Source organism: Athene cunicularia (assembly GCF_003259725.1).
Source record: "Athene cunicularia isolate RWA chromosome 17 unlocalized genomic scaffold, athCun1 chr17_part1, whole genome shotgun sequence".
In the NCBI taxonomy this organism is placed as follows: domain Eukaryota; kingdom Metazoa; phylum Chordata; class Aves; order Strigiformes; family Strigidae; genus Athene; species Athene cunicularia.
Window position 1 is genome coordinate 10,066,733 of NW_020799122.1, and position 26,336 is coordinate 10,093,068.

Here is a 26,336-nt window from a genome sequence, read left to right on the forward strand (position 1 = left end):
TAGCCACCTGAGGTTTCAGAAACCAGATTGATAAATGTCAGTGGGACCTCAGAATTTATAAAGGTGTGATCGATATCAACGTATTTTCACCTACGAAGTACACACTCTTTCAAGACAACTCTGCAAGCCAGCTGAGCCTTTGCCCCAAATTCAGAGCCCTGAGCTTGTGCCCAACATATCTTCATCCACAGATATATCCCACCATGGCTCAGTTTTACTGTTCCCTTAAAATAAATAAACAAACCCCAGGTTTCACCTATGCAATTCCCTCAAGCCCAACTCTGCTCCACCACTGCTCCCCCTTTTTCTCCCTTGACTGTTACCCTGACCGTCTTGTATCCTCTGGGAAGTCAACACACCACACCAACCCTAGTGGGGACTTTACATGGTTTTTAAAATCTTCTGAAAAGACAGTTCAGCAGGCTAGTCATAATTGCTAGGATTTTTATTTTATTTTATTTTATTTTTTTTAACCATACAGCATCCTAAGCACAGGATCAGAAGTTGCATTGCCTTTAGTCATCACTGTAACACAGAGACTGGAAGAAGATAATTAGGGCACCTGAAAAACCTCCAAACAACAGTGCTTCTACATGAGAAGAAATATTCAACAAAGAGATAGTATCAGATCAGCAACTTCTAGCCTCCAAACAAAGGCACAGGGACTTTGCTGGGATATCAGAGTGAGAGGTGTCTAGGCAGTAAGATTAATTGCTGGTCATTAAGTACTGACAACACACAGCATGTTACAGCACTGGAAATAAAGGCAAAGCTTATACTGAAGAACTGGCAAGCTAACAATACAGGCAAAGCAGCAGAGAAACATGATGCCCCTTCTCTTTCTCTTTGGCATGGGGAGATAGGATACTGTGGGCTCAAAAGAGCAGATTACAGGAAATAATTCACATTCAACAGGCAACAGAAGTTAGAGAAAAAAAAAAAAAAAAGGAAGAACAACTGAATTTAACTGTTGAAGATTCAGACTTGTTAAATAGAAAAAATGAATAAAAGTGCATCCCTCAGAAGCCATCACACTCTCACGGGGAACTCTAATTTGTCTTTCTGACAATTATCCTCCCTTGCCATCTCACACACATTGCTGCCCTTTTTCATTGATGTAGGTGTCTTTTCTCAGCTGTATCATGGGGCTTGTTGCTCTGTCTCTTCTACAGAAAGCTGAAGCCTGAGGTTCATAAAGCTTTGTCATGTCAACGAGTGGCATTCAAGCTACAGTGAGCTGGAAGAGAGAGGTTGAACCCATTCCCCGAGCCTGCTTACTCCAGGAGAAAAGAAACAGAATCCATGTTGTGTGAAAGAGATGGACTTGCAAAGAATTAAAATGCAAAAGACATGCAACTTGATTAGCTCTGAACTGAAAGACTTCCAGTCTCTGAGAAAAGTGTTTTGAAAAATGATGCATGTCCTTGTAAGATAAGAGAAACATCTTCAAAAGAATATTTGTGGGCTTATAAGCACTTTACTCAGTGCAAAGAACTTCAAGTTCTCTGCTTTCCATTGGAAATGCAGCATGACAGCCTAATAGTTGCTACAGTTTTGAGGATTTTAATGGAGAAAGCAGTGGTGGCAAAATCATTTGCATGGATTACATCGCTTGGCTTCACCACTTTTTAATTCCCCTGAAAGGCACAATTTCAAATTGCCTTGCTACTGCCTTTACACAGAGCCCAAGGAAAACATGAAACGAAGAGCAGACCCTGTCCCAGCACACAGTGGGTGGTACAGGACAAGGTTTGCTCATAACCAACAAGACTTTATTTGATATTGGTTGAACTGAAGAAGAGGCGTTTGGGGAAGAGAGCTGTTGTCTCGTGCCTAGAAGAGCAACTCAGTGCAAAGTATTGCTTTTTACACCTAGATCAGCTGACTTCTACTGGTGGGAAGAGTTGCTCTGTTTAAGGAATTTACTAAAAAACAGACAGTTGACTTTGTTCTTCAAGATTAAATTTAACATTATAGGTCTGTTTCTAACTGATCCATACATTTCACTTCTAAACAGTCAATGTTTAGGAGCCTGACATGGCAATTACCTTATGAATTTCTGGCCTAAATTCTGTGAGATACAAGGAATTATAGCATTTGATCATTGCTTCTGGCCTGTGCACACTAGTTTTATAAGACTGAAAATCTTACAGATTTGAAGACACAGATTTATAAATCATTTAAGGTAGCATGACATTTTCTTCTTGACATCCTTGAAAAGACTACTGAATTACAATTTTCTTTGCTTAGTCTTGGCCTCATGACAAGGGAATTTTACATGAAATCACCTGTAATCTCATTTCAAAATACTTAAACCCTCCTGACAACCTTATGTATTCCTTCTTCAATATACACCTGAGAAATAAGTAAAGCTAGAAACATCATACCTGGCCTCTGTTTAATCCAAAGTGAAGAAACTCAGTTCAAACTCTAAAGAAATTGTTCAGACTGTGGGTTGAATTTTTTTTAAGTCATGCACGTCTAAATTCAGCACTCCAGCACATTATCTATGTTAAAATTTTCTCTTTCATTCCCCAACCCTTTGTTAAGAAGGCACTTCCTCAATTAAGGCTTCCTGTATTAAGTACAACTTCCACAAGTATTTGCACATTAAGGTTGTCACTGTTTAAAACACCTTGATATAGATCCCTCAAGCAGATATACTGCTGACTGTATTAAATAATCCACATTTATAACAGCCTGAGCTACGTTTGCTTCAGTTTCAACCACAGCTGCACTTCTGGTGATTTATCAATAGCGAGCTGGCACCAAAATCTTTCAGTTTTGCCAAGGTGCCTCCCTGAAAACTTCACAAGCACTTTTTATTAATATTTTCTTCCTTTTTATACTCTTATTTTATTACTGGAAAAAATTTGAAAGCACGACCAGAAAAAAATTAAAATGCAGAAGTCATTTAGTCCAGAGCCTGACTATTAAAGAAGTTTAATTCTTGCAGCACAAATGTAAGAAAGTCATCAGACTACATCTGGAACACGCTCGAGTCAGACAGCGCTTAAGAGGTAGAAAATAAAGACTTGTTGTTTTCTGTTGGAGGACTAAACAGTCTAAAATTTCAGTATAAGGAAGGGTTGATATTAAACAACCCCAAAATTTTATCTGAACCACCTTTTTAATGCAATGTGTACAACAAGAGATAATATGACACCATTCAGATTGCAAATAGAGAAGGCTGTGAGAAACATTAAAGACATTCAGGAATGGTAAATACATGATGAGCACAACGTTAAATTAAAATCGTTGACAAATGGGAGGTAGTGTAGAAATGAGAGAGGGATTTTAGTCACTCAAATACTTTCCTTGGTCCTAAACCAGTTATAGCACTGGAGATAAAAAACTGAGTACTATCGAGAACATGGCAAGCTCCTTTCTAGCTCCAGCAACTACTCAGAATATGTAAACCAGAGTAAAACCAATCAGGTTAAGATGCCATTTTATGAACCACTAGAATGCAGCTTTCCACTCTTCCTACCTTGCATAAGAAATAAATGAGAAAAAAGAAAGAAATAAAATGTTCAGGGAGGGTACTCTCAATATTAGAAGCCTGGAGAACCTTCCATGGGAAGAGAGGGGATGGAGCAGATTGGTTCTGCATGCTCTGGAGCAGAAAAAAATAAGTTGAAACAAGGTAGAGAGAGATCAAAGAAATAAAAGTAGTACAAAGAAATGCAAAGTGCTCTCCTGAGCTCTTCCTCTCCCTGCAGAAGGGCGACATATTTATATTTGAGGACAGGACATACCGCTTGGCGGGTTGGTTTGTTTTTTAAAACCAAACCAACTGTTAACATGTGGAACTCCTTACTACAAGATTCAACAGGTCAAGGATGCTAGAAGGATTTAAAAACAATTAGATATTTCCATGATAATAACTAAATCCTCCTGAGTTACGTTAGAGCAGAAAACCAAGAGCTTTTTCTTTTTCTTTTATGCAAACTGCTTATTGCATCTCACTGCCTGGGGTTGCTGTGTAGATTTCTGTGTAGGCTGGACTGTCTGTGACCATCCTCCCTGGCTGTTTTCCGCCCCCAACCTAGCAGTTTGCTTTGACCACTGTCCCACCCACAGTCCTGGACAAGGAAGACTGATTATCTAGTTTTAAAATTCAAAATCATTTCATAGCTGAAGTCCTGGCCTCTAAAACAGAAATGGGAAATCCCTATCAACAACAAAATCCCAAATTTCAGTGCCTGAATTCTAAACAATTATCTTCTTTTTGGTTAGCCTTCGTGCTACCTTTTGTATTCAACGATTTACTAACACTGCTAAGTTGATATTAATCATTATTATTTTTCAGCTGTAGTAGGAAGCTCTTTTTATATTCCTATTGTATTTTCAACAATGCCTTTACAGGATATTTTTATTATTCCCTAATTCAGCTGTTTTGCATACACTTTCGTGTTCTAGAAAACCTTCTGGATCTTGTGTTATTAGACAAAATTAAAAGATGGGAATTTTATAGCAGTTCCACTCTATGTGGCATTTATTCGGCACTGGCGACACAGAAATAGAATAGCCAGCCATTCCCACAGGGATGCAAAGTTGGAGCAGAGATTGGCTGTATGTTTTATAACATCTCCACCTCAACTTTCAGACAAGTTCAGCTAATGACCTCTGCATAGCTCTTCTTGGCAGAACAGTCACCAAAATGAAACGAACAAACCCCCATCCCTGCAAGGGAATTCTCATCTTTATTTTACTGATGGGAAGACCAGGATTTAGAGACCAAGAAATCACAGGAGCCTTAAAAGCAGGATGGCACTAGAGCCAAGGGAAAACCATGGTGCACTCTGCTTCAGCCACTGGATAAACCATTAATTAATCTGAATTTGAGGCAGCACAAAAACTGTAAACAAATGGGAAAGCAAATTATAAATTGAAACAAAAGCGAATGGTTCTTTTTTGAATCCTACAGAACCACAGAATGAAGTGTGGTTACCTAATTGAAGACAGTTGCTGTTGAACAGTCACAGTGAATAAAAGTCCGTCAATACAGCTGGCACTCAGTTGTCACTCTGTATAGCGTGATGGGAAATAATGGGCTCAAGCCACCATATAAGCTGCTGCTACTTCTTCCTATTTTACATTTCAGTGCTTCAGTCTTTTGCCTCTCTTGCCAGGATGTCAAGACTCATGCCTGGACAACTGCCCTGTGGGGAGGTACCACGGCTGCCCCCACCCCTGTGCTCCCACGGCACCTGCTGCAGGGCAGAGCCCCCCGCCCGGGCATATCGGCTGGCAGAGCACTAAAGAGGAGGAAGCAGAAGCAAAGCAGCAGGACCCATATGAAAATACTTTTTCCAGATACTGGCACTAAGGTTGTGCACATCAAGCAGAAGCTGTAAATCTAGATAAAGAGCCACTTACACACAGAACAGCACCAGGATGCTCCATCCCCTGGCTTGTACTCAGCTTATGCATGTGCAATGCTGTAATGAATAGTCTGGAGAAGAGGAGGCTGAGGGGAGACCTCCTGGCCCTCTACAACTCCCTGAAAGGAGGGTGCAGAGAGGGGGGATGAGCCTCTTTAACCAAGTCATAAGAGATAGGACAAGAGGGAATGGCCTCAAGTTGCACCAGGGAAGGTTTAGACTGAATATTAGGAAGGATTTCTGTGCAGAAGGGGTTGTTGGGCATTGGAATGGGCTGCCCAGGGCAGGGGGGGAGCCCCCATCCCTGGAGGGGTTGAAGAGTCGGGTTGACCCAGCGCTGAGGGATCTGGTGGAGTTGGGAACGGTCAGGGTGAGGGTCATGGTTGGAGTGGAGGAGCTTCAAGGGCTTTTCCAGCCTGGATGATTCTGTGATTCTGAGAATGAGGTGCTGTGACCATACAGTCACTTGCCTGCACAAGCACATTGTAGCACATCAGGCCTCTAGAATCAGTATGGATTTCAAAACAAGGAATGATGATGTGGCTTTTAGTGTGGTGCCAGCCCATGGTTTAGGAGCACCAGAGTGCCAGTTCTGCCACTATTCTATCGGCTGACATATAACATTGGACCTCAGTTTCCCCCTTTGTAAAGGGCAAGGATGAAGCTGACCTGCCTGGAAAGGCACCTGAAAATCTATTTGAGAAACCACTGCTTCTTTTTCTCCTCATCATTGTTTTAAAAGGCAGTTTCACTTTACTCTGATGTTTCACCTTCTCAGAAAAGCAAGAAAGAAAGCAAATTAGACCCAGAAGTTTTCTTGATGCTGTGTGAATGAATTGCACTGTGGTTATGTCAATATCTGCTACTCTGTAACACAGGAAGGTTATTGGTAATCTTTACTGTTTGATAAAAAAAGAAAAGCACACTATTTTTTTGTTAAATTACTGTGTTTGGGTCCTTGTTAAAGTTGCTCATGGCTTGCAGTAAAGTACAACATTCACTGATAATAGTTATAAAGCAATGTTAATATGTGCTGGGGTGAGTTTCATGCAAGTAATCTCTGTAGCTCATAAAAACAATGCTCCAGTGTATTTTACCATCATGGCAAGAGAGGCTTATAAAACAGCTGTGCTGGAAAGTAAATAAAATATAAATGACTCATATAAGGGAACAGTTTCCCCACTGTGGAGACTTTGGGCACTGTATCACTTTTTGTATTATACTGTATTAAGACAATTGCTTTGATCTCAGCAATAAAGAAAGTTGGCCCAGCTCCTTTATTTTTGCTTAACCAAACAGATCTTTTGCAGTAATTTTAGTGTGACTGCTTAGAAACAAGCCCAACAAAAGAAAGTGCTGGCTGGGCCCTCTCTAGTCTTGGGTTACCTCAGTGGCCAGCACTAAGGAGGACTAGTTCTGGGGCCCTTGTCCTTTGTCATCACCAGACTCGCCACAAAACATATTGAACCAACATCAGGAGATCTCTTGCCTTACCTGCTTTGAAGATCCACTCCAAGTATCCATTTAGTTCCCGTTCAATTTGCTGCTGCCTACGGAGTTTCAGGAAAGCTCGACGATTTTCTACCCTCTCTCGTTCTTTGGCAAATTCACTTTGGAGAGAGAAGAATGAGAAAATACATGTCACAAGTGGTCAGGGAAAATACACAGCCCTTCTTCTGTCTTTCAGATTGTATTCACAAAGCTTGTGAAGTTGATGACAGCAGTAGTGAGTGGCTACACGTTGTTATCATTGGCATGCTACATGTTGTTATCCAACAAATTACTACTTGATTTATAACTCAGCTGTTTCTCTGCCTCTCTCATCCTGAAAGAGAACTGCAAACTGCCATGTGCATACACTTCTTTTCTTCTAGGGCCACATCATATCCATTACAACAAGATCCTGATGCACACCCACATACACCTGTCCAGTTATGCAATAAAAATCATTATCCCCAACACTAAAAAACTGTCTTCCACTTCCCTCCATACCACTCCCTCCACAGTGGGATTTCCTCTAGGAGCACAATATTATGTCACAGACACACCAGCACTCTTTTGGTATTGGAAGAGATCTACTCTTCCCTGTTAACTTTTCTTTGAGTTTTCCCAAGGCTTAAGATGACTTTGACAAACACAAGTCGTGAATAAGCAAGGAAGGGTACTCTCAGGTCAAGGTGAAACACCGCAGATGCTCTAGGTTGAGGGTAACGACGATCCTGCTATTTGCTAAAATCACATGGGAAGCAAGGATCTTGATATCAAATCATTACAACAGGATTGTTACAGGGGAGTCAGAAAGTAAGGTTCATCCAACCATTGCAAAATCTTGTCAAAGTACATCCTACTGCCTGGTTTGAAATGACGTTGAGACAACAGTGTAGCCATCACCCTAAGACACCCGCAGTGGGGCTTTCCTCAAGCTAATTTATATCACCTCTGGCAAGTTTCTGATGCCCCACCTGAAGATGTACATGTCCATCTAACATTTATGGAGCTCTTAACCGGCCTCTGCAACCCCTCGCTTTGAGCATATGCTGGAGTGACTCCCACGATACCTTAACCTATATAGTCAAATGTGGGGTCCGGCTTTTGTCCCTCATGTACATCATTGATTCACTCATTCTCTCATTTGACATTTTAAGTCTGCTGTGTCCTTCAAATCTTCAGTTAACAGTGAATTGTTTCAAACCTGTAGTTAACCATTGTTCTTGACTAAAATCTCACTTAATCACCCGTTCATTACCCACACATGCTCCTCAAAAGCCAGCAAGGAGCAGGAGATGGGAGGGAGGTGGAAAATATGAAAAAAGGAGCTGCAAAAGTCAGAGGCAGTTTTATATTCATAGCCTACTCTTTACCCTTCAAAGCTGACACTCTTGCTTCCTTTGGCAGGATGGTCCGACCTGTGGAGAAGGGACTGCAGGGAGGACTTGGCTCAGCACTGCGACACACACCAGTACCGGCCACTGATGTGAGAGCTGCCATCAGCTGAGCTGTTATCTTGATTTTGGCACTGCATCCCAGTCTCCTGATTCCCCTTTCCTGTCCCCCACCTGACAGCACAGCCCATGACCCCATCCTTGAAGGAGAGGAAGCCGAAACATCACTCTGAACCAACAGCTCCTCCTTGCAATTCAGCATGTGTCTGCAGGGTGATTTGGGATCCTGCATGTGTCAGCTGGATTGCCGATTTTCTCCCTCTTCCTTTCTAATGTTCTCATTTCTGGTTCAGTGCCTGTTGGTTGGGGCCACAGACCTCCTCTCAGTTTTGATTTCTCTCTGGAGCAGGAGGAAGGAGATCAGACAGCACAAGGTGACAACATGCATTTAAATTGTCAGACGTGGAGGGGCCACGTTTCCTGTGTTACAGGCTCGTGTCACCCCAGATTTCCCAAAGCTGGGCTGTGCCAGAGCAAAGCGGGAGGCAACACCCAGTGGGGAGTTCCACAAAGGACTGCAGTGGGCAGGAAGGGCAGATGAGCTGTGGATGAGCAATGCTCCTTCACCTCTCAGGGACAGGCAAGGGAGAGCTTTCCTTGCAAAGCCTTTCATCCTCTGCCAGCTCCTATCTGGCCTAAGGAAAGTAAAAGCTATCTTGTCCCTTTAATCTCAACTTTAAGCATGTACGAGAATGAAGAAGGAACTGCGCAAAGTTCCAAACTTTCATTAGTTTCTGTACAGCCGTGCATACTTTTCAAAAGACATCAGTGAGGAATGTTGCTGAGGTTAGAGCCACCTGCACCTCCAGTCCCCTGGAGCTGGCAGGTTTGACGCTGCCATAGACACTGGGAAGGCAACTTCCAGGAGAAGACGGTACCTTGGGTCTCACTGAATGCTTTCTGAGTGCTACAGAGCTGCAACAAAATCATCCAGGTTGAAGACTGAAGGGTCTTGATGTATGGTCTTCCTGGCAAAGTAATGCATCACTTGCTCTTTCCCCTATCTCCAGGAGAGAGGTTTGATGAAGCTAGAAGTTGTCAAAAGACTGTGTTTTTCTTTATGAAATGTATTAATAAAAGTATGCGCGTCCCTGCCACTACATTCATCACCATTCAGGAACTGAAATATTCCCCATTTGCAGCAACTGGAAAGCTCACAGATTTCTGTTTGAGAGCTTCTAAACAAAATTTCAGATTATATTCAAAGAAAAGGGGAAAAAAGTATATAAAAATTCCATCCATATTTCATCTGAAAATATTTCAGCTGAAGTTCTCCTGCCAGTTCTAAATGAAAAGACAGAAAGTCCCATGGGAAGTTTGGTAGCAGTAAATAAGTTTCCTCTTTTATTCAGCATAATTGCTATTTATGCCACTGACTCACAAAAAAATCTCCCAAACCACCAGAAAGGAAACCTAAGCAGGAAATATGCTGCCTCCTTCTCAGCTTTACCTCCAGGATTTTCTTCATAGCTGGTCCTCCACACTTTGGCCATTCTGGAGTGAGTAATAATGTTCACCCACTCTCATCCTTGGCTGTCATCAACTGGCAACCCCAAAAATCTCTCCAAAATATTCATCTTTCAGCACTGCCCAGACAGGCATTAAGAGGAGGAAAGGGGGAAGGTTGACTCCTACACACAGCACAGCAACAGGAGACATTGCTTTGGGGGAAGCCAAGTTCTACCTGGTTAGATGTCTACGATGCATTTTAGTTACAACATGACAGTTGTGAATAACTGATTCTATGGAGACAGCAGGAACAAACAGAAATCAAAGAAAGGGCATTCATCATGGAAACCACATGCCATCCACTTAAGCTCAATGTGTCACATTTTTCTTCTCAAGAGTGGTCAGTTCTTAAAGTCACCAGGAAAATGGATGATTGTTGCTTATCACCTTGGTGGGTGGAAGAATTAAATAAATCTCGTTGTAAATATGCACTAGAAGGAAAGTTCAAGATCCCCCCCAGCCATAGAAGAGACAAGGTCAACTTATGAGTAATCACCAAGGTCAGTAAAAGATTATAGAACAATGAAATTCTTAGAAGTATTTCATCCATGCTGGTCTTAAATTAAAAATACTGTCACAGCAACCAAAACGGAAAAAAAAAAATAAACAAAGCACAGTCTTCATCCCTTGAGTCTCTGATTAACTTTCCTATATGACAGCAGAGACCCGAGTTGTTGCATCATATAATGCTCCTCGTGGTCTTGGGTTCCATGGCACACTCCCAGGGCCAGCGACAGCAGGCCTGCTGCAAGACTAATCACACCATTAAACCTCTGCAATTCAGGTTTTCTGCTTAGAAAGCAGACAGAAACACTTCCCACTCACAGAGAAGAGGCAGAGAGAGATGATATAGCTTTACTGTCATTGCTACCACTAATAGTGCTGATGATTAGCGATTCATAATAACAACACAGGTAATTAGCTCCTCATTCAGAATAATACCACTGAGCTACACATGATCTCATGAAATCTCAGATCTTAAATGGGAGAACAGCCTTCATCTAGTAAATCCAAAGCACTGTTCAGGGTGAGCAGAAAGCAGCACAGATCTCAGGAGGACTCCACCGGCGACTCCTGGAAAGCAGCTGTAAAGAACTTTCAGGATGTGAAGTCTAAAACAGAAAAAAACAATCAGTTTTAGGATTGGCTTCATTTCCAGTTCAAGTACGTCAAAGCAAGGAATAAAGTTGAGCCTGGATGGCACGTGACATCTAGGGACTTAGTCCTGCCTGGAGAAATGCAGCCCTCAAGAATGGAGGGGAGCCAGATAATTCAAGTGGGAGAGCTGCTGGCGAAGGAACCAGCCAGAACTGCAGATGTTTGACTGAGTTACTCACAGGCCAGAACAAATTCTCCAGGTGGAGAAACAAAATTGGACAAGACAGGAGGCTTAATTTGTAAGCTTTGTTGCTTGAACGTGGAGCAGTGCCCAAGAACAAATCTGATACTTGTCAGCAGCTGTTAAGCAGCCCACGTCACGCAGGAGCCGGGAGGGACAGGCTGGAGGTAGAAGATGGAGAACAGCAACTCCTCTGGCTGCCTGACATGCAAGTTGAGGAGCACCACTGTGGGAAATACATGCTGGAAGAGTAGCAGTGGTACAAAATTATGCATGTTGTGCTACTTGGGGGCTGCCTGGATGAGGGGAGGTGAAGCGTTAAAAATTCCTCTCTATTTCAGTTCACCCCTTTTACAATCAGCAAGGAAGGAACCTCAAAAGAAACTTGGTGCCAATTATCCATCCAACTTTCAGTAAGCTTTCATCAAGAGCAACGCTGAGGTAGGAATCTCCATAAGAGGCTGCAAAGGGACTGCAGAGATAAGAACATGCACTTGTAGCACAGCAGACATGAACATGCTGGATGATAAGAGAGGTAAAATGAATGGAATACTGTGTGCATTTTTCAGTAAACCCAAATCTCTTGTGCTCTTGGCAGGCTGCAACAACTTGTTCAAGGGCTGTACATCACTCACAAGATCCTCCAGAGTGCCTTAGGGTAAATTCTCAGCACAGGGACTGCACACACCTCCAAGCCTTCCAGCATCCTGAGAGCATCCACATGCAAGCAGAAACAATTGCATTTTAAGGGTGGAAGTCCACTTCCTGCCATTTGTTTTGGTTAATTAACCGTAAGAAGGAAACAGAGAAAGAGATTTCAGTTAATTTTTCCTTTCCCTCTCAGATCTGTTTCTGATGCAGGAGTTTGCCACCTTGACCTAATCGAACCAAATCCTGACTGCTTGAGTGAAGCCGGTTACAATGGCGTCGTAGGCAGATTCCTGCTGAGCCAGCCCTCCTTGTGCTCCTGCTGTTCTGTAGGTCCTGCAATAATTGTGTGATTGAGTTTGGTACCTCATACACACAGTCCTGCAAAAGCCCCTTGTGGCTTGCTTCACCAGGGTCTGATCCAGTTAATACTCCTAACATTTCATTCACTAACCACATCAGCATCCACGTGTTTATAGGAAAGGAGATTCTTGCTCCAGGGAAAGAATTTGTTCTGCAGGTTCGTATCTCTGTCTTTCTGGAGAATAGTAAATCCTTTATAAGGGGAAGCCTCTGCTGGGTGCAAAAAAAAAAAAAAAACACCACCTTTATGACAGTAACTGTTTATAGGACACCAACTGTTTAAGGACACAAAGCCTTGGCTGTACAAAACATTTATTTTGCCTTCTGCAAACCTCTTCTTTGAGACAGAGGCAGTGCGGGAGTCCTAGCAGAGACAGACCATGGAGAGTGATCAGGAGCAAGATGAACAGTGGGGAGTGGAAAGAGAAAAGCAGATGCTCAGTGTCCTGGATGCAGACGCAGAAGGGCCTGGGGACATGCTGAGCATCCTCACCGCTCCTGTGGGTGCTGTGGTGGCTCAGGGCAGTGCAGAGGGAGGCAAGCGGGACACCCAATAGAAAGGGGGGGTATCTGAAGCACAACAGCAAAGCTTAGTTTCTGAGCAGGGACAGCAGACACCATCTTCCCTCAATTCCCGAAGCATTTTGCTTCAGCACAGTGCACTGTCACTAGGGTATCATCATCAACAGCAGCACCAGTGACTCTCTGAACTCTCTTAGACATTAAAGGACCCACCACAACACACAACACGGCTCCAAGAGCCTGAAAGGGGCTGCCAGGGAGGCAGCAGCAGAACAGCAACCCTGCAGGGATGACACCCTGCAGACCAACCACCTCAAAGGCACCAACCTTCGGTGTTCCTCAGAAAAGCTGCTCTAGGAGAGGAGGAAAGGCAGCTACAGCAGAGGCTGAATTATTCACAGCAGCACACAGGAGGCAAGGGGTGAGGGGAAGGAACTGGGGAGAAGAGAGAGAGCATCATTCCCTTCAGTGCCCTAACCTGGGTGGATGCTGGTGAGTTAGATATAAACATAGCGAGTAGAAACAAATTTGGCTTAACAAAGAAAAAAAATAAACAAATCCAGGAGTAAATAGACAAGCAGTGCAATTTCCAGCTGCCTGGACACGAGGTATCATGGCCCATAGCTGGAAAGACACAAACACAAGAGGACATGGCTCAGCTGTGTCCATAGCCACCACCTTGCCCCCAAAAAGGCTACAAACAAAATGAGAGGAGATCAGCAAGGACATCAGTTTCTTTACTGTAACATCAGATATCTTTACCACAGTAAGCCCCAGGAAGACTTCAGGGTGAGCCAGGGTATGGCTATTCTCATTCACAGACAAAATTCTCAAGTGTAGAGAAACCTGCAGGCAAAACTAAAAATAATTCAATGCCTTTGGCTTACCGATTCAAAAACATGAATAGAAATGCATGTAGAGTATTGCTAAATCACTGGTTGTAAATACCTCTAAAAATCAGGCCCAGGTCATCACTGAACACAGGCAAACCATATTGCATAGAAAGCCCATCTGGAACAAGAATCAAAATCATGGAAATGCACTTCATTTGGACAAGATGAAAATCTGAGGGAGGTGTAAGAAAGCACAGAGAGATCACACTGGAAAGTGCTGGAACAAGATGAAACCAAGCAACTGATTCACCTGGAAAACCATCAGTAAGAATTTCTTTATGCTGGTGACATTTGGTAGCTCTAAGATATTGTTTTCCTGCCCATAAAGGGGGTTTGTTGAGAAGTCAGAGTTTTGAACCTTGTTATTAAACAAAGAAAGCCCAGAGAAAGAGTGAGATTTCTTAGTGCTGAAGATGACAAAGCTCTGTGGCTCATCATCCACTCCAGGTTGTCCCATCAGCTGCACAAAGTTCCAAAGACACACAGTGTTAGATGTTTCTATCTCACGTGGAGCTACAACCAGCCAAGACCACACTGGGCATGGTCTGAGGAGGCATGTCCATCTCTCCCAGACTGAGCTCAAACATCCAGACCCAGCTGGCTGAGCTGCTTAAGCCATCCTAATATCCACTGCTTAGGAGTAAGGACTGGTTCAATCAATCCTGCACAGCTAGAGCTGCTTCTGCTTCCTTCTCATTGCTCTAAAGAGGGAGAAAATATAGCTCTACTCAACCAGCTGATAAAGGATGAAAGTATCACTGAGAGATTGATCTCTCAGCACTGAGCCAGGCTTCACAGTCACTTTTATCACTGAACAGAGCAGGAAGATGCTTCAAATGCAAGCCAGATATGGGATACATCTTGTATTTCTAGAAAGAGAAGAGGAACAGCACAGAGGTGAAGCCTTCAATGCATTTTCCTTCCTTTTGTTTTTACATTCAGCTTGTGCTGATTTCATTTTGATTCCACCTTATTCGATTTGAAATGCTGCAAGTGCCACAGCTGGGCAGACCTGGCTCAAAGGAGGCAACAACAAAGAGAGAAAAAGGAATTAAAAACCACCATTTATCTCATAGTATTAGCCTACTGCAATTTCTGGATGAACTTCTGCCTCTGTTCATCAAGTCTCCACCCCAGAGTCAAAGCAGAGGCCCCAGGAAATTTAAATTTAGGTCTCCTATATACCATTCTTATACTACAGGCTTTAATTTCCATTGTGGCTTAACAGAAGGGCAAATAAAGGTAGTTCATCTCTTCTAATACAAAAAAAATACAAAATGAGCAAAGGATCAACATTCAATAGGACATTTAATTTGGTGACATGAAGCTTACATGGAAAGTCATTGCTCCCTGACCAGTTCTGCAAGAAATACACGTCCTTCTCCCACATTTCTTGTTTGCAATGATGGCTTTGTTAAAAAAGGTGATGAGCAAGAAACAACAGGAAATAAAAAAGAAAAAAATTGACCTGTCTTTCCCCTCCTTTTTCAAGCACAGGCTGGGGAAAGACTAAAAGCAATGAGAAAGCAAGCAGAATCTCTTATCTTTTTATGATGCAGCTCTTCTGCTGCAAATAATTAACATCAGCCAAAGTCAGATCACAGCAGGTAACAGTGAAGTTAGAAAAAATTTGCAGGGAAAATGAATGATTGTTTCTGTAATGAGGGAGAAGGAGGACAGAAGAACGCTTTGCTATTATGACAGATTAATCAGCCTGATTCTTCTCCAGCCTCTGCATGTCTTGCAGGCTGAAGTTTTATGATCTCAATCTGGCAAAAATCCTCAGGACGGGAAAACGTCATGAAACTCAGCAGAGCAAGTCACTGAGACAGCGGGTTCAGTGAGGTCTGGATGGGGCTGTGCTTCCTCCCAGGAAGCTGCTCTAACTGCACAGGAGCCTCAGAGACCCAGGGTACAACAGTCAGAAGCAGAAATGCCCTAGGGAGACTGGGGCACAGGACAGGGAGAGTGTTTAACAGACTGCCCAGAGAGCATCACCCCTCGCTGCAGACTGCTCAAAATAGGGTGCAGCTGTGAAGAATTAAAGGGCCGTTTACCCTGACCCTTGTTCGCCTGCAAGGTGCCAGCACAGTCTGTAGCTGCATCCCTTGCCAGGCTCCCGCTGTCACAAAGATGCTGTATCCATTCAAAATGTCTCCCTGCAGTTCCTACACCAGGTGTTGTCATATAACGAGAGGCAGGTGTTGCACATCTCAGGACAGGGCAGGTCTGGACCATGCTATGGAAATATTTAAGCAGGGAAGATGCAAACTGGCCACTGCAGTGCCTCTCTACACTTGCAGCCAGATGAGTAAACCTCAGGAAGATCATTACTCCTTACTGGCTGGTCTGGAAATACCTCAGGCTTCACTATAAATATTTGAGGACGTGACAAGCAACATTTTTCACACTCGAGAGACACAGACTCTCAGTATTCAAATGCATCATCCACAGTGCGCTGCCCTCTCTGGCCAGCATGCCTGCTGTCTTGCCACCCTCACCACTCCCCACCGCTGCGTGAAACTGTGCCAGGAAGCATTTAGCCTTGAAATAAGTTAAATCATCTTCATCACAGCATCCCATGATAATGATTATCCTCTTCGCACTGCGTAATCTAAAGCATCAAAACAGTCACAAATGTATTGTACAGAATCATCCAGCTCATTACCAGGCAAAATTAATACCCAACTCAACGCGCAAGCAGCAGAAAATTCCATAATCCCACCAGCCCATGGAAGAAAGGTGCTAGCTGGGCTGAGAGGAGGCTGAGGGATGGGAGGAAAACAGCAGCAGGATGAGAAAAACAGCACTGGAAATCACTGCTAAGGGAAGAAACACCAGGAAGGTAAGGTGTACGTGCAGACATGTGCCCATCTCTTGGTGGCAACAACTGCAGAGCAGGACGGCCGAGGGCTGCAGCCTGCTAGCAAGAAACCAGTACAAATTAAAATAATGAGCATTGGTCAGGACTTCTCAGTTCAATGGGGGTACTTTTTCCTTCCTTACTGTAAACCGCAGAACCATGGGCAGAGTTCAATTAAAAAATTATCAGGAACATCACAGGACATTTTCTGGTCAAAACTGAAGCCAAATCCCATGATATGCCAAGCAGCAAGCAACCCTTTGTTTAGGGAAAACTGAGAGGCATCTGGGGTCAACCCTTCTTGGAATGACTTGGAGCCTGAACATTCTCATGGTGCCATTGATGCAACCAATCTCTTTTTCTGTGGAAAGGTTGTATTCCCTGTGATGGATGCCTTTATTGCTACCTAAGTCACAGAGGGCTTACAAATAATCTAATAGGTAAGAATAACCACCCATCGCAGTCAATGTAAAAAGATGTTTCAAGAGAAATATATTGTGGATACACATCCCTAAATATTTTCACTACTGCTGTTGTTCCGCTCTGCACTGGAAACCTTACAAAACGCTCCCCCAATTTCTGGAAACCAAGGTGCTCCAGCTTCCTGAAACAAGGTTAGCATGGCTAGAAGGGTGTGTCAAGGTTAAAACAGAGAAATAAAGTCAAGGGCAGCTCTCTAGTATGAATAAAATCTGGTTCATCCTTTGAGTGGATGGATGTTTCAACAGAGCTTCAACCAGGTGTCTGATCTCTCTTTTTTTTTTTTTTTTTTACATTTCTCTTTTCCATTTTTGTGTCCATGATTGGGTAGGTATCAGGCTTGGGCAGTCACCCCAACATGTTTCCAGCACACAGATGGGTAGAACACACCTTGTGTCTGCCCATCCTGACCAAGTGGGCAGACCTCTACAGTGCACGTGCAGAAGTGAATGAGCCTACTGAAAGTCCGAGTGTTATCAAGTGGGGCAGAAATCTCTCCTCCCGCTTCTACTGTCTTGGCCCTATACAGTCCTGATCTTCTCTTGAATAAGCTATGGCACTCAATAAAATCTCCTCTAGAAGAAAATAATCTGTGTTTTTCTGCTCTATTGGTTTCTGAAGGGCTATTGAGTTTTATCAGCTCATGAAGGGATCAAGCATCAGAGAGGGAAAACAGAAAGCAGGGGTAATAGTGAGGAAGAGAGAGGAAAATCCCCAAGAAGGGACACAAACCCACATTACTACTACTCCACAGCATATGGGATGCTGTGTTCCTGCTGGAAAGTCCCGTGTCTTCTGTAAACAAGCAAAGGCAATTTCTGCATTTTAGAAGTTGTTTCAATTGCAGTTCACTTGTGTACGTACCACCACTGTAGCACTCCAGGAAAACTCTAAATCCTACCGTATTCAAGCTAGAGAACACCACAGTGTGTCTCTGCTTGTGATGTGTGAACTAGCAAGGGGGAGCTGCTACCGATTCCCCAGACAAGAGACCCACCTTTAAGCACCGTGGTGAGCAGGTACAGTACAGCATCCACTGCAACATGCATCTTTTTAAAGACATAGGAGAGCCCAACATCCCTATTGCACCATAAGAAATCAGATGTTTGCAGCAGTCCACACCCCATGTCCTAGCATCATCAGGAAAATCTGGATATTTGGCAGCACAGTAAGAGTCGAGCTTAGCTGGCAGTCTGGCCCCCAGTGCTCGCATCAGGGAGGGGAAAGGAACAGAAGGCAGAGTGCACCATTTGGGGAGGTGTTTTAAATATTAACCAATTACAAGAGCACTGGCAGTGCTTTGATCAGCACGCATGAGAAGGACACACTGTACAGCAGGCAGAGTCTCATTTAATCTGTATTATGGAGTCAACATGCTTTTAATTACATCTTTAGCCAGGTACTCAGAGGTTTCTGTCATATCAACTGTGGCCCAAGACTGTGGGTTATTTTTATACCAAGTTTTTAACAAGACTCAACAGAATTCCATGTCACTCTGTCACTTCCATGTCTTTGCTTTTATTATAATTCCAGAAGAATCAGCAGAGGGGAAAGGTTGTTTGCTATTTATTTTAAAACAGGTATCATCTCTTCTGTAGAATTTGTAATGCAAATTTTACTAACAGACGAGACCTGGGATCCTAACTGGGTCAATCTATCTACACTGCTCGAACAGATAAACGCAGGAGCCACTCATGGGCTAATGTCATCCCCATCTGCAGAAAAGCTTAAAGGAGGATCCAGGAAATTATAGGCCCATCAGATTTACTTCAATCCCTGGGAAAGTTATGGAATTAATCTTTCTGGGGGCTATCACAAGCCAAATGAAGCACATGATTGGGAAAAGTCACCAAGAGCAAATTGTGCTTGACAAACCTGATCACCTTCAACACCAAAGTAACCTGCTGAGGCTGATGTGGGACGAGCAGTGGACATTGTCTACCTGGATTTCACCAAGGCTTTTGATACAGTTTCCCACAGCCTCCTCCTAGAGAAACTGATACGTTATGGCCTCAACAAGTGTCTGTGCAGTGGGTAGGGAACTGGCTGACAGGCCGTACCCAGAGGATGGTGGGAAATAGCTCTATTTTCAAACTGGCAACCTGTCACAGGTGAGGTTCCCTAGGGATTAATATTGAGCCCAGCGCTGTTTAATAGGCTGGAAGAGCGGGCTAACAAGAACCTTATGAAGTTCAACAAGGACAAGTGGAAGGTCTTGCACCTGGGAAAATATAATCCAGCAGTGCAGCACAGGTTGGGATCTACCTGCCTGGGAAGCAGCTCTGTGGAAAAGGACCTGGGGGGTCCTGGTGGACAACAAGCTCAACATGAGTGACCAGAGAGCTGCAGCAGCAAAGAAAACCAACGGTGTGCTGGGCTGCATCAACAAGGGCATCACCACCAGAGGTAGAGAAGTCATTATCCCACTCTACTCAGTATTCCAGGTGTGACCTGAGAAGCGCTGTGTTCAGGTTTGGTCTCCACTCTACAAAGGAGATGTGGACAGGCTGCAGAGGGTCCAGAGGAGGGCCACAAAGATGATGAAGGAACCAGGAAGCCTGCCAGGATGAAAGGCTGAGACAATTGGGTTTGTTCAGCCTTGAGAAGAGAAGGTTTAGGGAAGACCTTGTCACCATGTTCCAGTATTTAAAGGCTGTCTACAAAGATGGAGACTCCCTTTTTACAAGGAGTCACTTGGAAAAGATGAGGGGTAACAGGGACAAAATACTCCTGGGGAGATTCCAATTGGACACAAGAGGAAAATTGTTCACAATGAGAACAGTCAGCCACTGGAATAATCTCCCCAGGGAAGTGGTGGATTCCCCAACACTGGACACTTTGAAGATTCAGCTGGACAGGGTGCTGGGCCGTCTTGCCTAGACTGTGCTTTTGCCACAAAGGTTGGACCACATGATCCTTGAAGTCCCTTCCAACCTATGATATTAGGTATCTGCCCAGTGTTGACATGGGCTCACAAATAACTACAGAAAGGCAGGAAATTCCATTAAGATTTATGGCAAAACCATATAATCTAGTGTCAGCAGGAAGCTCAATAACTTGTTGTCATTTCAGATTATTTATATTGCCATAATCTGTGACAGCATCTGCATACCTACTTCAGAAATCTGTAGCTTCCTTACTGACCACTAAGGAACAAAAAATCATGAGAGGAAATAGCTCAAAATTACAGCAATGAAAAATACTCAGGTAAATGCTTTTTCTGTGGCTTTCCAAGGTACAGACATTGGTACGCTGAAGCTTAGCCCTTGAATGCTGATGATGTAAGTGGCAAAGTATTGGAAAATAAAATACAACCTGATCAACAGGATATTTGTGAAAGATGACAGTAATGAAGACCACACACAAGCCTAGGAAATCAGCAACCTAACCTCAGTTTGGCAATTGTTTCCTGGGGACATTACATCCCCTCTTTCTACCCTGCTCTTTCCTCTCTGTAACATGTGGAAAAGGGGAGCAGAGTACTGCATCGCCCCCAGGATACAGAAATGATAATATTAAAGGTGCACAGATTATGAAAAAAAGCAGCAGGTGAGTGACTGCTGAGTTAACCCTGATCACGAGCTGTTTGTAGAACTCCTAACCCTAAATCAACTTCATTTTATTGAATCAGGAATGCGGGATATTGCCAAGAGTCTCCATTGCAGGAGCTGCTAGCTGGCACTGTCACTAGGACATGGATGGCACAGTGTACTCGAGTGAAATGGTACCCTATGGAAGTCAACATGCATTTGCCAATGATCCTTTCTCCATGCAGAAACCCATGCAAAGAATAACCTCCAGCAGAAATTTCTTTATTTTTTAATATGGTGCTGTCTGGTGCTTTTGGCTAGAGAAGAGAATGACAACAGTCTTTGCCTTCAGAGAGTCTTTCCATCTTGCTGGTGCCTCCTCATCACCAGTCCATTCAGATATACACAGTTTCCTTCATTGCTCAATAGCTGCAAGCCCACCAGCGGCTGAGGAGTGTGGTCAACACCTGTGCTATGATGTTTATTCTCTTCAGCCTCTCCCCAGGAATTATTCCAGCCAAGGACGTCAAACCACTATGCAAAATAGAATTCAAAAGCTTCCCTCTGTGAAGAATGTATTATCTTACTTACCACTAAACAAAGGGAAGCCTGATACACAGAGCTGCATTTTTAATAGAAGATACACATTTATAGAATATTCATATTTTGCACCAAGCAATGAGAGACTTTCACAAGAGCCAGACAGAGGTCTCAGACTTTTGAATCCAGCACAAAGGAACAGGAGCCTGCAGGGTTCTGAGTTTTGTTTTAAACCACAAGTGTCACTGCAGCAAACATGGGCTGACCCCACTGTGGAACAAGGAAGATGAGCTACCTAATGAACTGCACTCAGCCCTGGCTCTGGTGCTCGCTTTAAATCATACATCAGACAAGTATGGTCACAAAGGTCTCCTTTACAAAGTCTTGATACAACAGCATGTCCAGCAAATGGCTTTGATTGGTTATTGATCATTACTATTATTCCTGGACTGAAGGAACAGCAAAGCACAGGACAGCCTTCCCCATGACCCTCTCTTGTAACAGCACGTCTCCCAGTCCTCAAACAAAACTGCACTGCTGCCTCCCTGCTCCTGCCACCAGCATGTGCTTTGAGGACAACGATCCTTAACAAAATTTACAAAAGTTGAGTACAAATCTGTTCTTTGGAAAACATTTTCTTTCTCCAGTAACTTAATGAAAAGAGAAAAGGCGCAGCACTGAAGGGCTTTTACCACTCAGCAGTGTTAACTCTTTTCTCTCTTTCTGTGCTGCCAAGAGCCAGAAATAAACCCAGATCTTTATAGATCTATGTAATCTAGGTGACCTGGATGGTCTAAGAAGAAACTGTGCAAAATGAGGTGCCAAAGTCTAAGAGCTTGCAAACCATTAAGATGAGTCAGGTTGTTATTTCCACAGACACTGGGGACGTTCCAGTTAGGCTTCAAACTTGGCATCTCGATCTCTACAATGGTCTAAACCCAAAACTCACATGCAACAAACACCAAATCCTTGGGTGACCCCCCATGGTTTTAACATCAAGAGACCAGTGTGTCCCCAAAATCCAGACATTGGCTTAAAGATCCAGAGAATTAAAACAAAACAAAACACAAACCCACCACCACCAAAAAACCCACCCCAAATAGAAAAAAAATCTGAGATCTTATGATTGCTTTTTCTTTGAGCTTCCTCTTTCTCCATGCTGCAGAGTTACACCCTATGCATCGTGAACACTTTGATGTTCGGCTCTAGCACTGAAGTATTTATACCAGCATCAGTGGGTTCCTGATGGGTTTTCAAGATGATGCAGGAATAAGTGTTGGCTGCACAGGGCCAAGTCGGTATAATTACGGAGAGCTCACTTAACTCTTGGGTCTGGATTCAGAATCATCTCAATTAATCATTTTTTCACAAGCCTATCCCCCATTCTATGCCTCTACACTCTTACAGGAATACCCCACTGGAAGGAAAGGAGAGGGTAGGAAATGTGTAAAAGAGAACAATGTACAGTGTGATGTATCACCCATCTTCTCTTTTTCAGCTACATTATCCCAGAGTGCTAAACCCAACATGTCTTCCCTTTTCATATCCAGGTGAAGACTAATAAGTCATTTGTGTCTTACCCTGATAAGACGCCCAGCACCAAGTTGAGCATGAAGAAAGAGCCAATGATGATGAGAGGGATGAAGTAAAGCCAGTTCCAGGTATTTCCTGCAGCATCATTCGTCTGGAAACAGAGAAAAAAGGAGAGAGAAAAACAAATAGTAAATCACCTCAGAAACAAAATACTATACAGAAATTGCAGGGTAGAGGGCAGGGGAGACTCCCCCTAGATTTCCATGGGTTTGTTCACCACTGACATAAAGGTTGGTTCTGTTACATTCACCAGTTGAAATGCCAGCAAAAGAACTGACGAGTCAAGCTCGTTGTCCCACTGTTCACACCACGGTTTGTTGTCAGCTCCATTGAGAAGCTTCATCTAATCCCACAGCTCCAGGATGACCCTGCTGCAGGGCCAAGACAGGCTTTTAAGTGACCTGGGCCTGTGCAGGCTTTCTACACCTCCCTCCTCCCTCCCCACATCATCTCTAACTTCCCATGTGCTGAGCATCAGTGTCATATTTACATCTGAATTGAGACACACAAGGACGGGAGGGATCCACAGCCTTCCGTTAATCTCTGCTGCAATTAGGGCAGAGCATGGCACAGAGCCCAGAATCTGTGCATGCACACAGAGCAGGAGAAGACAAGAAGTCTGCAAGAAAACGAGGCATCTTCAGAGTGATTGCAATTCCACATCTGCTTACTCAGCACTTACTTCTGTCATCAAAACCCGTCTGAGGCTCCCTGAGTAAGCAGCAGGCTAGATTAAGGGGAGGGAAGGGTGGTTTAGTTTATGACAAAGTTTCTGCATTCATCAACCACAAGGGAGCTCTTTAAGGAACTGCTGAAAAGTAAAATGCCACATGGCCATTTACTGAAGCCAAGTGCCGAGAAAAACGCAAATTCTTCTCTTGTGAGTGAAGAATGCAGCAATTTGAGAATCTGATGTCGGGTGTAAGGGAGGGGAAAAGAGAAGCAAAAAGAAAAGACCCAAAGATATTGTCTTCCTCCTCCTCCTGAAGAAAGTAAAGAATAAAATGAACACAGAGCTCACCTACCTGCCCAATTGCAGAGGCTGGCAGAAAACACAGTTTCTGTGCTCTCGAACACCAACTTGCAAAAGATGTATTAATTCTAACCGATATCGGTACCTTTTACTTACTATCTGTGGCGCTTTTTGGTCACTATTCCCAATCATATTTGCAAGTGTGATTTTGCTTGCAGAAGGATTAACAGAAAGAAGCACTTTAAATGTGCATTATTTCCACCATGCTTGCACTTGATGCTACCTCAGAACGTCTCTACAGAGGTAGAAGTCACCCAATAAACAAGCAAAACCAACGTGTGATGTGGGTGACTGATGTCATAGCATTTCTTACAGGTAATAACATTTAATAACAATACAGGCATTTCTTACAGGTAATAACACTGATGCAACTAAATGCATTCTGAGATCTTTTTCATATGGTGAGTATCTGCACAAATTCTTCCTCAAGTAACATGCTCCGGATCAAGCACATGACAAGCATTTCTCCAAATAGCAAACATCTTCAGAAATACCTGTGTCAGTTGATCAGTGAGTCACCCAAGAGGAGCAGGGACTAACTAACCTCACCACAAACCACCCCTGCTAAAGGCAAAGCCAGCGCGTGATAGACAAATGAATCTGAAGAGAAAACAGGCTGGGAAAATGAGAGCAGAAAAAACATGGAAAACTGTGGAGCCCAGCCTCTCGCTGTGTATCTCCCATTCAGCAAGGCTGGGGACTGCCGTCAGCCAGGCAAGCGGGGCTGGAGATCCAACCCACAAGGAAGAGCTGGAGGAAGGGAACAGATGGGAGAAGGGAAACCACATAAACACGCAAAGAGAGTGCAGCAGGTTCACTGCTGCCAAATGATCGTTTATCATTTATTTATTAATTTGAAGACCAAACTTGGCGACAGATCCACAATTCCATGCCACAATCAAAGCCCTTAAAAATGAAATGTGCTGAAATATGACTAATTAACCACCCTCCTCTGAGCATTTGCTAGACTACCTTATGCTCAGGGCAGGGCCGAGACTCGGTCTGTTTGCTCTGCCTCACGCACAGAGATCCAGGACAAACTAGAGGGCAAAACAGCAGGCAAAAGGGCCAACAGAAAAGCTCTCCTGAGAAAGCAGAGCCTTCACAGACATGCAGCATCTTTCCCAGTACTCTGAAGCATGCTAGAATCCAATCACAGTTTATGGCACCGGTTTGCCATGGTAAAATGCTAACGAATCCAATCTGTTTGCTGCCAGGAATACCGCACTCCTCTCCTGCAGGGAAAGCTCCCGGTGTCCTGCAGGCACCCCTGGTTGTGCTGAGCAGAGGAGGCAGCCCTCTGCCTGCAGAGCCACTGGGGCTTGGGCTATGGCCCAGCTCTAGGCTTGCTCATTAAGCAGGACGAGCCAAGAGATCCAATCAATTTTTGTGTTCGAGCTAAAACATTTTGCTGGTGTAATGCCTGGCTGAGTGTCAGTGCTACTTGATCCTAACCACGTCTAACCCAACAGGGAAGAAAGAGAAACAAAATACTTGTCATGATGTGCCAGAATTGCATTCAAATACCGTAAGGGCTTACAGGAGGGCTCCCTCACTGCTCAGGACCCAGAGAACCCACTGGTTATTAACAGCTGAGGGGCTCTTCATGAGCACCCCCTGAAGAGCACCCACATCAAGCTGAAGCCTTGCTCCAGGAGTGCCCTGGGCACCAGCATGAGAAGTTCATGTCCCTTAAACTTGACAGCACAAGACTCCCAGAGGCAAGGTGCTGCACAGAGTGAAACTGAAGCACAGCAAGTCTGAGGGACTCTTTCAGTGTCACACTGGAGATCAGCATCTAAAGCCCATACGACCTGTCCATCCCCTGGAGTGCTCTTTCCAACAATCCCGGCTGCTGTGGCTCCCTCTGCCTAACCTCTGCTCAGCTCCAAGTTACTTCCACCCCCTGACCTGGCACGTATCAGAGATGCACCCACCATGTCTATTCACAGCTAGTGTATCCTTCTTTTTTTTTTTTTTTCTTTTGCTAAAATTCTAACCTAAATCCCCAACAGCATCCTTCTCTCCTCTTCCACGTGACTCTGCTTCATCATCCACCCTGGAGCCCGATGCCACTGCTCAGCAGAAGTGCCCAGGTCACAGCTGGATGCGAAAGGACAACCTTTATATGTTGACTCTCTGCACAGTTGGCTTTGAGCACCTAGGGGCTCTCTCCTCCCTTTCATGCAGCACCAAACGCACTGCCACCATCCCCAAGCCATGGCAGCACAGCCACCTCTCTACAGAGATAGGTGAGTGAATACTGTCATCTATAACAAATGCAGAAGCTAAAAGGCTGCTGTCATGCAGGGAGATTAATGCCCTGAGCTCCAAATACAGCCAAAGAGAACAGAGTGTACTCCAGCAAAGCACAAGATACTTCCCACAACCAAGCCTTTTGTGACTTGTCCAACACCATAGAAAGACCAGTATTAACACTCACTTTTGTCTCTCAGACACAGAGCCGTTAGGCCACTGCTTCATTATGTTAACAAGATGGCAGCTGTGTCTAATTATTAATTCATTTAAAGATATGTTTTGAAACAATTGACTTGAAAGCAGCCTACTGCTGCTTGCAATGTGCTGCAGAGACCAGAAATGCTTTTCTATTACCTTTCATCTTCCTCTCTGCAGCCTGGCCATGGCCCATGTTCTCGGGGCGTGCAGGGAGGCAGAGCCCTTGTGCCTGCCTGC

The 26,336-nt window shown here is 44.0% G+C and overlaps 1 protein-coding gene across 15 annotated transcripts in view; it reads right to left on the reverse strand.

Moving 5' to 3' along the window:
- Window positions 1-26,336, reverse strand: part of CACNA1B (calcium voltage-gated channel subunit alpha1 B) — a 301,534-nt gene that overhangs the window by 141,837 nt on the left and 133,361 nt on the right. For all 15 annotated transcript variants that reach the window (XM_026860253.1, XM_026860255.1, XM_026860252.1 and 12 more), the window contains 2 exons: window positions 22,597-22,700; window positions 6,882-6,997 (listed from right to left, as the gene is read on the reverse strand). In XM_026860253.1, coding sequence (XP_026716054.1) covers window positions 6,882-6,997; window positions 22,597-22,700 — 220 coding nt within the window. The remainder of the gene's footprint in view (window positions 1-6,881; window positions 6,998-22,596; window positions 22,701-26,336) is intronic.